This window comes from Silene latifolia, chromosome 11 (assembly GCF_048544455.1).
Source record: "Silene latifolia isolate original U9 population chromosome 11, ASM4854445v1, whole genome shotgun sequence".
NCBI lineage: Eukaryota > Viridiplantae > Streptophyta > Magnoliopsida > Caryophyllales > Caryophyllaceae > Silene > Silene latifolia.
Window position 1 is genome coordinate 207,200,170 of NC_133536.1, and position 12,198 is coordinate 207,212,367.

The 12,198-nt window shown below is 32.6% G+C and overlaps 2 protein-coding genes across 5 annotated transcripts in view; one reads left to right on the top strand and one right to left on the bottom strand.

The window, feature by feature from the left end:
• Positions 1–206: 206 nt before the first annotated feature.
• LOC141615400 (uncharacterized) lies at positions 207–2,945 on the bottom strand. The gene is made up of 2 exons (XM_074433773.1): positions 2,756–2,945; positions 207–1,632 (listed from the first exon to the last, which is right to left on the bottom strand). The coding sequence occupies exons 1-2, from the start codon at positions 2,864–2,866 to the stop codon at positions 484–486; spliced, it is 1,260 nt and encodes a 419-aa protein (XP_074289874.1). The 5' UTR covers positions 2,867–2,945; the 3' UTR covers positions 207–483.
• A 6,223-nt stretch (positions 2,946–9,168) lies between these two features.
• LOC141612476 (protein SWEETIE) overlaps positions 9,169–12,198 on the top strand; it is a 34,469-nt gene continuing 31,439 nt past the window's right edge. For all 4 annotated transcript variants that reach the window (XR_012529103.1, XR_012529105.1, XR_012529104.1 and 1 more), the window contains exons 1-3: positions 9,169–9,426; positions 10,511–10,718; positions 11,237–11,343. Coding sequence is in view for 1 of the 4 variants with exons in the window: in XM_074431268.1 (XP_074287369.1) it covers positions 9,268–9,426; positions 10,511–10,718; positions 11,237–11,343 (474 nt within the window). In the remaining 3 variants the exon portion in view is untranslated. The remainder of the gene's footprint in view (positions 9,427–10,510; positions 10,719–11,236; positions 11,344–12,198) is intronic.

The window sequence follows — 12,198 nt, forward strand, 5'->3', positions numbered from 1 at the left end:
ACCTAAGTCCTTTATCGAAAAAACAAGAGCGCAAAAATCTTCCTTAAATGACGCCAAGGCTGCATCATTGTTAGCCGAGACAATCAAATCATCCACATAAATAAGTACATTAAGCTGAATTGCGTTTTTAGAATAAGTAAATAGAGAATAGTCAGAATGTGACATGACTGGAGAAACCCGTATTCAGTCAAGGCACAAACAAGCTTGGCAAACCAACAACGAGTTCAAATCGGCTCATTACACCCCCAGTAGGTTGGGGTGAACATCGGTCCAATTCTAAAGTTAACCTCTAATAAACTTGTTTCATTAAATTCTAAAGTATATGTAACCTTATTAAAATTGGTTGTGAATTCGTCTGAACTCATAATAACCTTAAAACACGAATTTCTAAATTCCAATAATTAAAATAGTCAATAATATCATGAAAAAAATACTAGTAAATAAATTCGTCTGACAAAAAATGAGGGGGGTACACGGCTATACTTATAAATCAGGAGATGCTAGCAATTCTTGGGTGAAGATCATGTGTTTGCTTGACGATGGAGGCTTCGATGGCAATTGCGATGTCTTGAACGAGATGGTCTCGAAGCTTTTGTTGGACAGATTATAACGAACCACAATAAACTTCTCATTGAAATGACCGTAGAACCACAAATCTCCTCTAAATAATCTAACCGGATTTATACGCAAATGTAAACTATAATCGAGCTTATAACCAAATTGCCTATGCAGTTCTCTCACGTCAATACAAGCAAGTTCAGTCCACTGACCAGATTTTACTTCTGTCAATTTCCAAATTTTCCAAGTTAATGGCTCACGAGTATATATCAAGCCTACTCCCGTTCCGATACCAATAACACACGTCGAATGATCTCCTTGAACCAAGTAATTTGGCTTAGAAAACTGATAAATAGTTTCCGTATTAACATCCAAGGCTAAACCAAGGTAACACTTCGGCATCTTAAGCCAGTATATAAATCCTCCAAAACAGTCTGGACGACTGTATAACATTGAACTCTGCGCTATTGCGCTAATGTGTATACCTTGAAGATCGATAAATCTCCAAGCTTCATCAACTCCTATAGTAAATACCCTCATATATACATGTTGACTGGATGTGACATACACCACTTTATAATGACCAGAGGAATCAACTGCTAAACCTATACTTCCGTAATTACTGCGAAAACCCACCAAGGGAGGCAGGCTGGTTTCTACTTTAGTCACGACATTCACGACATGTAAAATTTCTTCGTTTGTCGAATCCGAAAGCAATACTAAGTCATTATAACAACACAATACTCTGGTAGGGGCCGATACTCCAACTTTTGTTACCTTCAAGCTAGCCGTGTCTACGTCAATATAATAGTAAGGTAAATGCGACCAAGCGGGTTGAGTGGGAAAACCGGTTGGAGATATTTGACGATGCACTGTAACAAAATCAGCGTCCCTAACTATTTCAAACCACAGCTTGCACACGTATCTCACGGTGTCATGCAGGACTTGAGCAGGAACGCGGACAAGGATGTTGAATATGATCTCTCTTGGAAGATATAAAATGTTTTTTTCTTTTTTCCTTCTCTTACAAGGAACAAGTGCTTCATCTTTAGCCTCGTCGTCTGCTCTCGACTCCTGAAAATTGAGAAGTGCAATAAAATCGAGTCAAACGATCGTGCACGGAAGGATGCCTCATGCCTGGTGCAACTTTCGACCTCAAACTATGTAAAACCGCCGATTAATCAAAATCCCAAGAATGCTCTTAGTAGATGTACAGTATATCGCCTTTTACGGATGTTTCTTTTAGTCCAAACATTATTAGAAATAATTCACTCAAATAATCTATCTTCACGGTTTGCTTTAAATGCTCAGAATTTTCCAAAGGTCTCCTTAAATACACTAGTTCTTGTTTAAGACCGTCTTAAATTAAAATTCTCATACACCCAAATAAAATAGAGGAGCTGAGTGAATAAAAGTAGATTGAGAGAGATTAAGTTACGACGGTCTTAAACAAAACCAACCGACTAAAATATAATGAGATTCACAAGAATAGAGATTCTACATAACCAGTCTCACCAAACATGATTATAAATTTGTATCTATACAAGTATAAATCATATCATAGACATCAGTAAACATTCCTATAGTGAAAAAAATAGTTAAATACTTCATACACATATACTCCGTATTATTATATTAGTATGGATCCCGCGCATGCATGCGGGCTTGGTATATAAAATTTTTATATTTTTAGTGTATTAATACTTTATAAATTTACACCTCATTAATATTTAGTATTATATTAATGGAAAATTAATTGAAGAGAATTAATTTAAGTTGTGATTTTTTTTTAATGAATTTGGTTTATTGTCATGAAGCAAAAAAAATAAGTATGATAAAAAAAGTACAGGCAATATAAATCCCAATTCTGCCACGGTTTACGAAACCAAGGGTCCGAGGAGCCGTAAGTCTGTAATTAAGAAGGCCGAATCAATACTCCATTGTCCTTAAGAACATTACAGGAGCCTAGCTACTTTAATATCCAAACAAAGAATATTTAAAATTCGTAAATACTCGTGTAAGGTTGTCGTAATTACATACCTAATTGTGTAAAACCATATGCAAAAGACTAAACTTTTCTTTTTATACCAATCTTAGTACAGTATATTTAATTTTTTGTTAGTGTTATACACAATAATACAATATTAATGTAAAACGGTCTGAGAGTGATACATGGTAATAATAATAATAATAATACCTCGTGAGAAAAAGAAGATTGACGAGAGACGGAGCGACCAAGTTTCGAGCGAGTCGGATATGGATGACATGCTAAACGTATGAAGTGAGATTTTGTCTTCGTCAAATCCATTGCCTAAGCTCGCCTCTGCTCTCCGTTTTTTTTTTTTGCCTTGGTTTGATCTTGCTGCTTTGTAAATGAAACAATCCTAGTCCTGTAGATTTGTTAAACTCCCATCCCCTTCACGTCATGCTTTAGATAAAATATTGTTGGGAGTTTGTTATAAATCGTATTTTATTAATACATAAACCCTATTTTTTTATAGTTGAAAGAATCTATAGATATCGAAATTTTATCTTTTTTTCTATAAAAAATGAATAAATTATATTTTAGTATTTACTTATTAGATGATATATTTTTTTAGGAAACATAAGATGAGATATAATTATTAATTTCCGTCAAAAAAATATAATTATAAATTTCCCACAAAAAAATATAACTATTAATAAATAAAGGTTGTGACACTGACAATATTTATTTAGGTTATATACTAGTACAAGAGAATATTTTTAACCAGGATCAAGACACGAAAAACCTCGACCCGTAACCGTTTGACCCGATAATTTAGGGACATTAGGGTTGAAATCCAATCCCCTACTACTGAGAGAATAAAAATTCTTCTTAGTTTTCCCTCCAAAATAAGGTAACAAGTAAATTTTGTTTTCATTACATTATTATCTTTTCAATTAATATATTCTTATAATTAAACTTTAATCTTTTAATTAAAATTCATATTTATGACTTTTTCATTAAAATCCATAATTTATTATGCAATCATTTCCATTTTCATATATTATTCTTTATCAGTTACACTCTAAAATTACGCAAACTTACTTCTGCAGTCTTTAACATAATTATTGTCATCACTACACCTTAAAATTACATAAATCTGTTTCTTATATATCCTTCATCAGTTACACTCTAAATATGGTGTATATTTTAAAGGACGTAACAATTCTAATGTATTTTTTTAATTAAAAAAAATTATTAGTCTACTTATTCGTAAATCGTCTTTTTAAGTGCATGGTATATTGTTTTTACCTGTTTTTTTGTAAGGTTTATATGCGTTTTAATTAGGTTACATTTTTACATCACTTAATTGTAATTTAATGTCATAAATTAGTTTCGTGCAATGATATAGCATTATAGAATTAATTTTTATAGTAAGGTAATATAAAAATGGTTTAAGACAAAAATAAATAAACTTTCATTTTCTACCTCTTACTAAGATTATATTAGTACATTATAACATTAAAGGTACATTTAATTTATGCAATTAATTTATTGAGAATGTCTCTTTATAAAATAAAACTAAAAAAATACCGTGTTGTAGCATGGGCATTTACACTAGTTCGAATAAGTCAAAGATAAATAAAGAATTTTTTTAAAATATTTATTTTGAAATATTAATATATTATATTTGAAATAATAATTATAAAATTATTAGTTTTAGTAATTTATATTACAAAAATAATTAAAAATTTAATTCTATAGAGTATAACATGTAGAGTTTAATAATAAAATAATTATTATAGTAATTAAATTTCTATAATTGTGTCAATATAATTAACGTAACTATTAAAATATTAATATAAACTATGTTTCGATTTTTAAAAAATATTAATCATATTTAGCTTTTAAAATTACTAAAAGAAAAATCATGATTTGGGTGGCAAATATATTACTCTCTCAATTCCGATCAATTGTTGTCCTTTAGTTTTGGCACAAAGACCAAGAAAAGAGGAGAAGATAAATAAGTAAATGATAAGTGGACCAAATTTTGTGTGGATGATCAAATTTGTCATCAAGTCCATTCTTAAATAGAAAGGTCAACAATTAATTGAGATATCCAAAATAGAATATGACAACAAATGACCGGGACAGAGGGAGTAATTGGTATTGAATCAAGGACGGGAGGGACTCATGGAGGGAGGTCAAGGAACAGGTAGAGGATGGTAATAAATAAAATTAACTTTGACTGAGATGACCTTATCACTACCCTTCAGACCGTAATTTGACAAATCTTTGATCCTACCTTTGACCGTTGTTAGACCATGGTGAACCGACTATCCTAGCTATTTCTCCTTATTTTTAGACTCTTTATCTTTCTTTCATTACTCATATATAGTTTAGTAATCCAAACAAACAACTCCCAGAATTGTTACTTAGACGGACTTATTATTAGTAAATAGAACATTTTAGTCTCCATGTGGATACGATTCCGACTTCCTTTACTGCATTAGTTTAGCATGTTGGTTAGCTTTGAATAAGTGTACGATTAGCATGTCATAGGCCTTGGTAAGGCATTTTGGTAGATGGAGGTGTTACAGTAAGAAGGTGAGCAAGCGCGAGAAAAGGAAAGATCAAGAAGGAACTTACACGAAGTTTGGATTCAGTCCTCAAAGATGTAATCAATGGGAGTATTCAGAAAATCAACTTTGACAAAAAAAAAAGAACTTCTCAAACTAGTCCTCATCCTTCAATTTGAACTTCAAAAAAGAATTAAGTAACTGATTTTGTTTACATAATGAACCAACGACCCAGATCATCCTTCAAATTATTATTGATCCACATAATATTTAACACACCTTACACAAATGCCAAATGTCTACCTAAATGTGAATCATGTGAATCAATTCATACAAAATACATTACTCTTCAAAGAAATTTTTAGGTTAGTTTCTTTATTTTATTTTACTTTTCCTTTCTTTCCCTTCTCATTACCGTCTTTTAAGCACTTACTACCACTCACATTAGTTATAACTTTTCACGTTATTTACTTATCTTAATTTCCAAACTTGTGAATAAATTAACATGAAAACTACTTCATAATACTCTTATTTTGCCTTTCTTTCTTTGAAATATGTATTCGAACAATTTGGGGAAAAATATAGTCAAATAAATTAGTGATTTTTTGGATTAAGGACTCGCATAATCGCACTATGTCTTAGGTAAGAATCGAATCCCAAACTCCATGGTTGCAATAAGAGAGCTCTTCCACTTGAACAAACTCTTGTTTTCAAGTAAATCAACCATGACAATGTTTCTTAAAACGAGTAATGAAAGTCTTAGGAACTCGTATTCTTTACGTGCGTGTGAAGTGAACCAAAGCCTTTTGTTTTTCTTTTCCCGAAACTATCAATCCGTCCGAGCCGAACTGCATTGAACTGAATCACCTAAATCAAACATATCGGCTTCACCTCTCTCATGTCCATCAAATTTGGAGCTCCCATCGATAATCAATCGATGAGAATCTCCAAAACTGTTTCATCTTTCAATTAATAGTTCAATTAATAGTATGCTTATCGATCCTCTAGTCAACAAAAGTCTCTCTTTTTGGGAGAATCGTTTTTCAGTCCTTTATTTTGGGGGGGGGTTCGATTAATCCTAGGTTTTGTTTCAGTCGTAATATAGACAAGAGTAATTCGTTGATAGTTCGTCGCACATTACTTCAATGGTTACATGTTATTTTTCAACGATCTATAGAATCGGTAAAAGATATTTTTTCTTTTACAATTTATCATATACTAAGGATCCCCTCATCAAAATTGAATGAAGATAGTGATATGAGATGGAGCCGAATTGTCAGATCTTGGTTTGAGATCCCTAATTTACAAGAAAATTATTTTTCTTTGGTTTCTAATAGTTTCGTTTTCGGTTATAGATATATATTATTTGTAAATGTCGTACGGCGTTCTATTAATGAAATTATTCATCTATTTCAAAAGGGTTTTTCTACATGGTACTCTTGTATTTCTTCGAACTCTACATGGTACTGGTAGTCTGGTACCCCTCGCTTTTCAAAAATATCAGTGATACCCCTAAATTTAATGAAAACATCTTAAATTACCCAAAATGTTCTAATCCGCCACTTTTAAATGTTTCGTTTATGCATTTTTGATTGTTTATTGGCAAGAATTTGTCATGCCATTAACATAAATATCGTCTAGTTAATCGTAAACACATTTTATTCACAAAATTTAACTGTTTAGAAACTTGATTTTAATAGTTTGGGTATTTTAAGAACATTTTACTAAGTTTAGGGGTACCATTGATGTTTTCAAAAATCTAGGGATACCACGTAGAATTTGAAAAAAACACAAGGGCACCACGTAGAAAAACTCATTTAAAAAAGGGTGGTGCTCATTCATAGACGAGTTTTACTTTTTCATGGACGAAAATGACCATTTTACCCCTCTTATTTCATTACCCCAATTTTCACGTTCTCTTTCCATATTCAGTTATCCTAGATTCCAGCGTCTCCATTTCCCACTCCTACCACCACCTTGCCCACTGCCCTTCTCGCCCTTAGCTAGCCGCCAACCAGTGCCTCCTTCCCTCGCTTCTTTTGATCGACGACGCCTACCACACTAAAGCCCGGCCCATCATTCACCATCCCCAACCGTCAATGGGATCCGGTCAAGCATCATTATCAGCTCCACCATCAAAGACTAGTTCGTCATCTTCTATTGTAAGAATCAGAAAATGCGCTTGTGTCATAAAGAAGTGCAATTTTGACAGCAGCAATGCTGCAAACAGGTCTACTCATACGCAAAGTTATTCCAGTACTATCATGTCATAACATTTGATTGGTTACTAGTATAGAGCCCGTGCGAATGCACGGTATTTTAGAATGTCATGTGTAGAGAACTTAACAATTAGAGCTAATAATAATAATATATAAATGAACTTTGAATTTTATTTGTAATTATCTACAATTGTTAATGTATAAAAATACTAAGAATTAAAATAGAACGAATTTTACATTTTTACCCGGAATAAGTTGAAGATTAAAAAAAGAAGATTGTTAGTTTAATTACAAAAACTTATGCTTATTTTTACGCATTTGAAACTTATAACTATTTTTGTAATTTTTGTTACAATATACGGAGTAACAATTTAAACGGAGTAAAAAATTTAAAGAATAAAAAAGTGAAAAGCACACAGTGATTTTAATAATATAAGTAAAATCTGCATATGTTTTAAATAGAAAATTTACGTCATTTAAAATACATATATTTGACTAATGAGATAATAATGAATAAAATAAATTTGGCCCAGCTATAAAAGCTGCTGTGTTTGATAAGATACTTTGACACATAAAGACCATATATTTGGTCCAATACATACCTAGATAAAGTTAGACCCAATTTCTAGTTAAGAGCATTTAGGCGGGAAAATTTTCAGTTTTCTTATTCTTTTAGTTTAAGCTAAGGGGATGTAATCTTTTTTCTGAATTTAACAAAAAATCCCCGTTCCCATGTAATTTCAACTAACACCGACGACGGTTTAAACAAACCCTAATTTAACTAACACATACTTATTACTTGATCGATAAAAGAATTAACATCCATAATTGTGTAATTTGATGGATCTGATTAATTTTGTAGAATTTAATTAATTTTGTGAGGGAGAGAATTAGAGATACTTAAAGAGAAGAATTTGGCAAATGACATAGTATGAAAAAATAATGGAAAAAGGTTCATGAATGAGTAAGACCCTGTTCTTTTGGACTGAAATGGATCTGATCTGAACTGAACTGAACTTATATATAGGATCTGAACTGAACTTGTATTTGTATATAGGACCTGAAATGAACTTACAAGATCTGAATTTAAATTAACTTAAATTAAATTAACTTAAATATTATTGTTATTATTATTATTATTATTTAAAACAAAACTGGAACTTTTATTAAAAATTATCAAAAAACTTACAAGAAATTAGTGGGCAACCGAGAAACAATCTGGGCCCCAACTTATAAAATGTCATTGGTAGAAGTCGAACTCATGACCTATGGAAATGTTGATAGGATTTTTACCAGTTTAGCAACAAATTGCATTTGTGGAATTCGAACCCCAGTAATCTGGTTGAACAGTCGTCAGAGCAAACATCCACGTCTTCTTCTTCTTATTGTTGTTGTTGTTGTTGTTATTATTATTATAAAAAAAAAACGCAAACTTTTATTGAGATTAAACAAATTTTTTACAAGATATTAGTGGACAGCCAAAAGAGAAAATTGATAAGAAAATAGTCTAAAACACAAGGTAATATAGTAACATTTTTCCGCTTTATTTATATTAGTTTGTTCATACATTATACTACGATTACATCACAATAAAAAATAATAAGAGGAGTGAATGTATCGAATAATTAATGTCAAATGTTTTTGCAACGGTTTTTAAAAATAATATTTCGTATATAACTTTTTTGAACTGAATTTTTAAGATCTGAATTTATAGGATCTGAACTGAATTTATAGGATCTGAACTAAACTCAACTGAAATCTAAACCGAACTTATAAGATATGATCTGAACTGAACCCGTAGAGCAACTGCGAAAAATAAAATAAAAAATAAAAATAAAAATAAAAAAGCATACCGGCTTCACCGGTCGCAACACAAGTGCATAACCATAACTGATACTCACAAGTCCACCATTGTTTCTCGATCAAAAAAGCTTCGCCTTCAACAATGGCGAAGAAGAACTTCGAACCACCTCTCTCTCGTTTCGGCGTTCTCGTAGCACAGCTCGAATCTATCGTCGCTTCCGCTTCTCAACAGCCTCCTGATCCTCTTCTCTGTTTCGATCTACTCTCTGATCTCATTTCCGCCATTGTTGACGAACCTAAGGTCTTTTTTATTTTCTCTTTATCAATTTCATATAATCGAATTTCTGCAGTTTTCGCTTGAATTTCGTTTTTTGATTGATAAATGCCTCACTTGAATAATTATGCGACTTTAGGAAGTTGAAATGTATGCTTATTTTAGCATATTATCATGCAAATTATGCTTTGAAACTGCGATTAATTCTTGATACGGCAAAATGCGAGCGATTATATGCTTCAATTTAATAATTCTGCGACTTTAGAAAGTGCAAGTTTCTGCTTACATGAGCATATTGTTATTCAATTAGTCGTGGCGATGTTTCTTTATCTGTTGCAATTAAGTGTTGCTTCAGTATTGCCGGAGCTTCAATAAATGCCGAATTCAGTGCCTTTTATTCCTGTGATTGTTCGATTAATGAACTTTGCAGCAATGTTTGATACTGTAGGATAACATCGTGCTATGTATAAGATGAATTAATGGTAGAAATTTCAATTTGTAAATGAACTTTGCAACGATGTTAATTCAGGATCATCATGTTATTAACATGAGATTTCGAGTGATGTGAGAGGTTCTCTAATTAGTTACATGTGCAGCGATTACATGCCTCACTCCAATAATCCGGGAACTATAGAAAGTTGGAAGTTTCTGCTTATTTGAGCATATTATTATTCAATTAGTTCTGCTAATGTCTCTTCATCTGTTGCAATGGAGTGCATACTTCAGTATTTTTTGAGCTTTGAATGCTGAATTCAGTGCCTTTTGTTTTTGTGATTATTTGATCAATGAACTTTTTTGGGAGATGTTTGATACTCCATGATATTATCGTGCTATGTATCAGATGAATTAAAAGTGTAGCTTGGGACCTAGTAATGAAGTTGTAGCGGAATGTCTGGTTCAAAAGTATTGATTTTGAACATGCTATACTCATGACTCACAGTGATCTTTTGCGATAGACTGATAAAATCTGGCACTTTTTTAGTTGAGCTGCAATACTCATTACTCACAGCTGCAATATTGTTCTATGTATATCGCTACTATAATTTTGGAACTTTGAATAGGAAATTGACGGTGGAATGTAGTGAATTAATAGCGCAACCCTCTTGTGCAGGATTGTATTTTGGTATGTCAAAGAAAATGTGAAGATGCTCTGTATTCGTTACTGGTTCTTGGAGCAAGGAGGCCAGTCCGTCACTTGGCTTCAATAGCTATGGCAAAGATTATTGCTAAAGGAGATCCTATTTCAATATACTCAAGAGCCAGCTCACTTCAAGGATTTCTTTCCGATGGGAAGAGAAGTGACGCTCAGCGAGTAACAGGTTTGTTGAAATTGTTCAATTTCCTGTTAATTGCTTACGCGCGCACTTATGCCATCATTTCTGCATTTGTGTGTCACTTTGCATTTGAGTTGCATTACACTGTAGTGTAGGACCTTCAAACATAAGATTTTGATAAGATAGTGGATTAGTTGGGAGTTGGGACCTTCGAAGTAGCCATATGCCAATTTTAGCTGGTTAAGTGTATTGCATGAACCTTTGTAATCTGTATTAATAGTTTAATACTGAAACTAACATTAAACATCCCAAAGTAGACGGAAAACATTTTGAAAGTTTTTTTTTTTCCGCTGACTTCATAAGAACAAGAATTCTGGCCAGTCAGTAGAAGTGACAATGTGACATAAATTAGCTGCCTACAAAACAAGATCATAAATAATGAAAAAATCGCCTCTTAATCTTTGCTCAGAAGTCCACATTTTCACTACCTGGTTTTACCTTGATTATTTCGCGGCTGTAATATTCTTACTTGTGATCTATTTTTCATTTTCATGTGAATAAAGGTGCTGCTCAGTGTTTGGGAGAATTGTACCGCCTTTTTGGAAGAAAAATAACTTCTGGGTTCCCTGAAACAGCCAGCATTGCCTCAAAACTCATGAAGTATCATGAGGTATGCATTTTTGAATATTTGTCCATTAGCTGTATAAAACTATAATCAAACCAATCGTACATATTGTCTGACTGAATTATTTTTCACTTAGTGCATTGTAGAAACACTATGCGTCGAGTGGAGATACAAAATTAGACGGTTTGAATTATACTAGTGCTTGTGTAAGATGGTTTGACAGTACTACTTTGACTATAAGATTTTGGTTAGACCAGTGAGATTTCAGCATTAAATTGTTATGTTTTTAGAATGTGACTCTTAGGGCTACTATGTGTTTCTATTTATTTTGAACGTGCATACTTTGTATTAAAACCTTACACATTAATCTTGTCATGTCTGACCATAGTAATAGACTGTCAGATAGGAGTTTGTCTTTCCAAGTGGAAGGTGAATAGAGGATACTGAAAACTCCACTGAAATTAAACAAATGATGATTGAGACATTACCCCTCCTTGGTCAAAAGTTTAGAACTGTTCATTTTTTCCTTATTTTTAGACATGTTCTAACACGTCTTCAACAGTTCTTCTGAAGGCTACTTCTGACTATGTAAATTGCCCTATATACCACTACTTTTTATCATATGGCTTCCCTCTTGTGTCTTTTGCAAAACCATGGCCCAGCTCACAATTTTGAGAATCTGGTCAGATGGAGGTAGTATGTGCAGCATCTCTTTTTGTTTCATGTTTTGGATAAGTATCAGAAGTACATTTTCCCAGGACAGATGGGCAACACAATCCTGAATGATATATGAAGGAACATCTGTGACTAGGACCGCAGAATATTTTTTGCAGTCAAGAACACTTTTCTTTCTTAATTTTGTTGTTGTTAACATCCGAATAAGCAGCAAGCAATGTGATT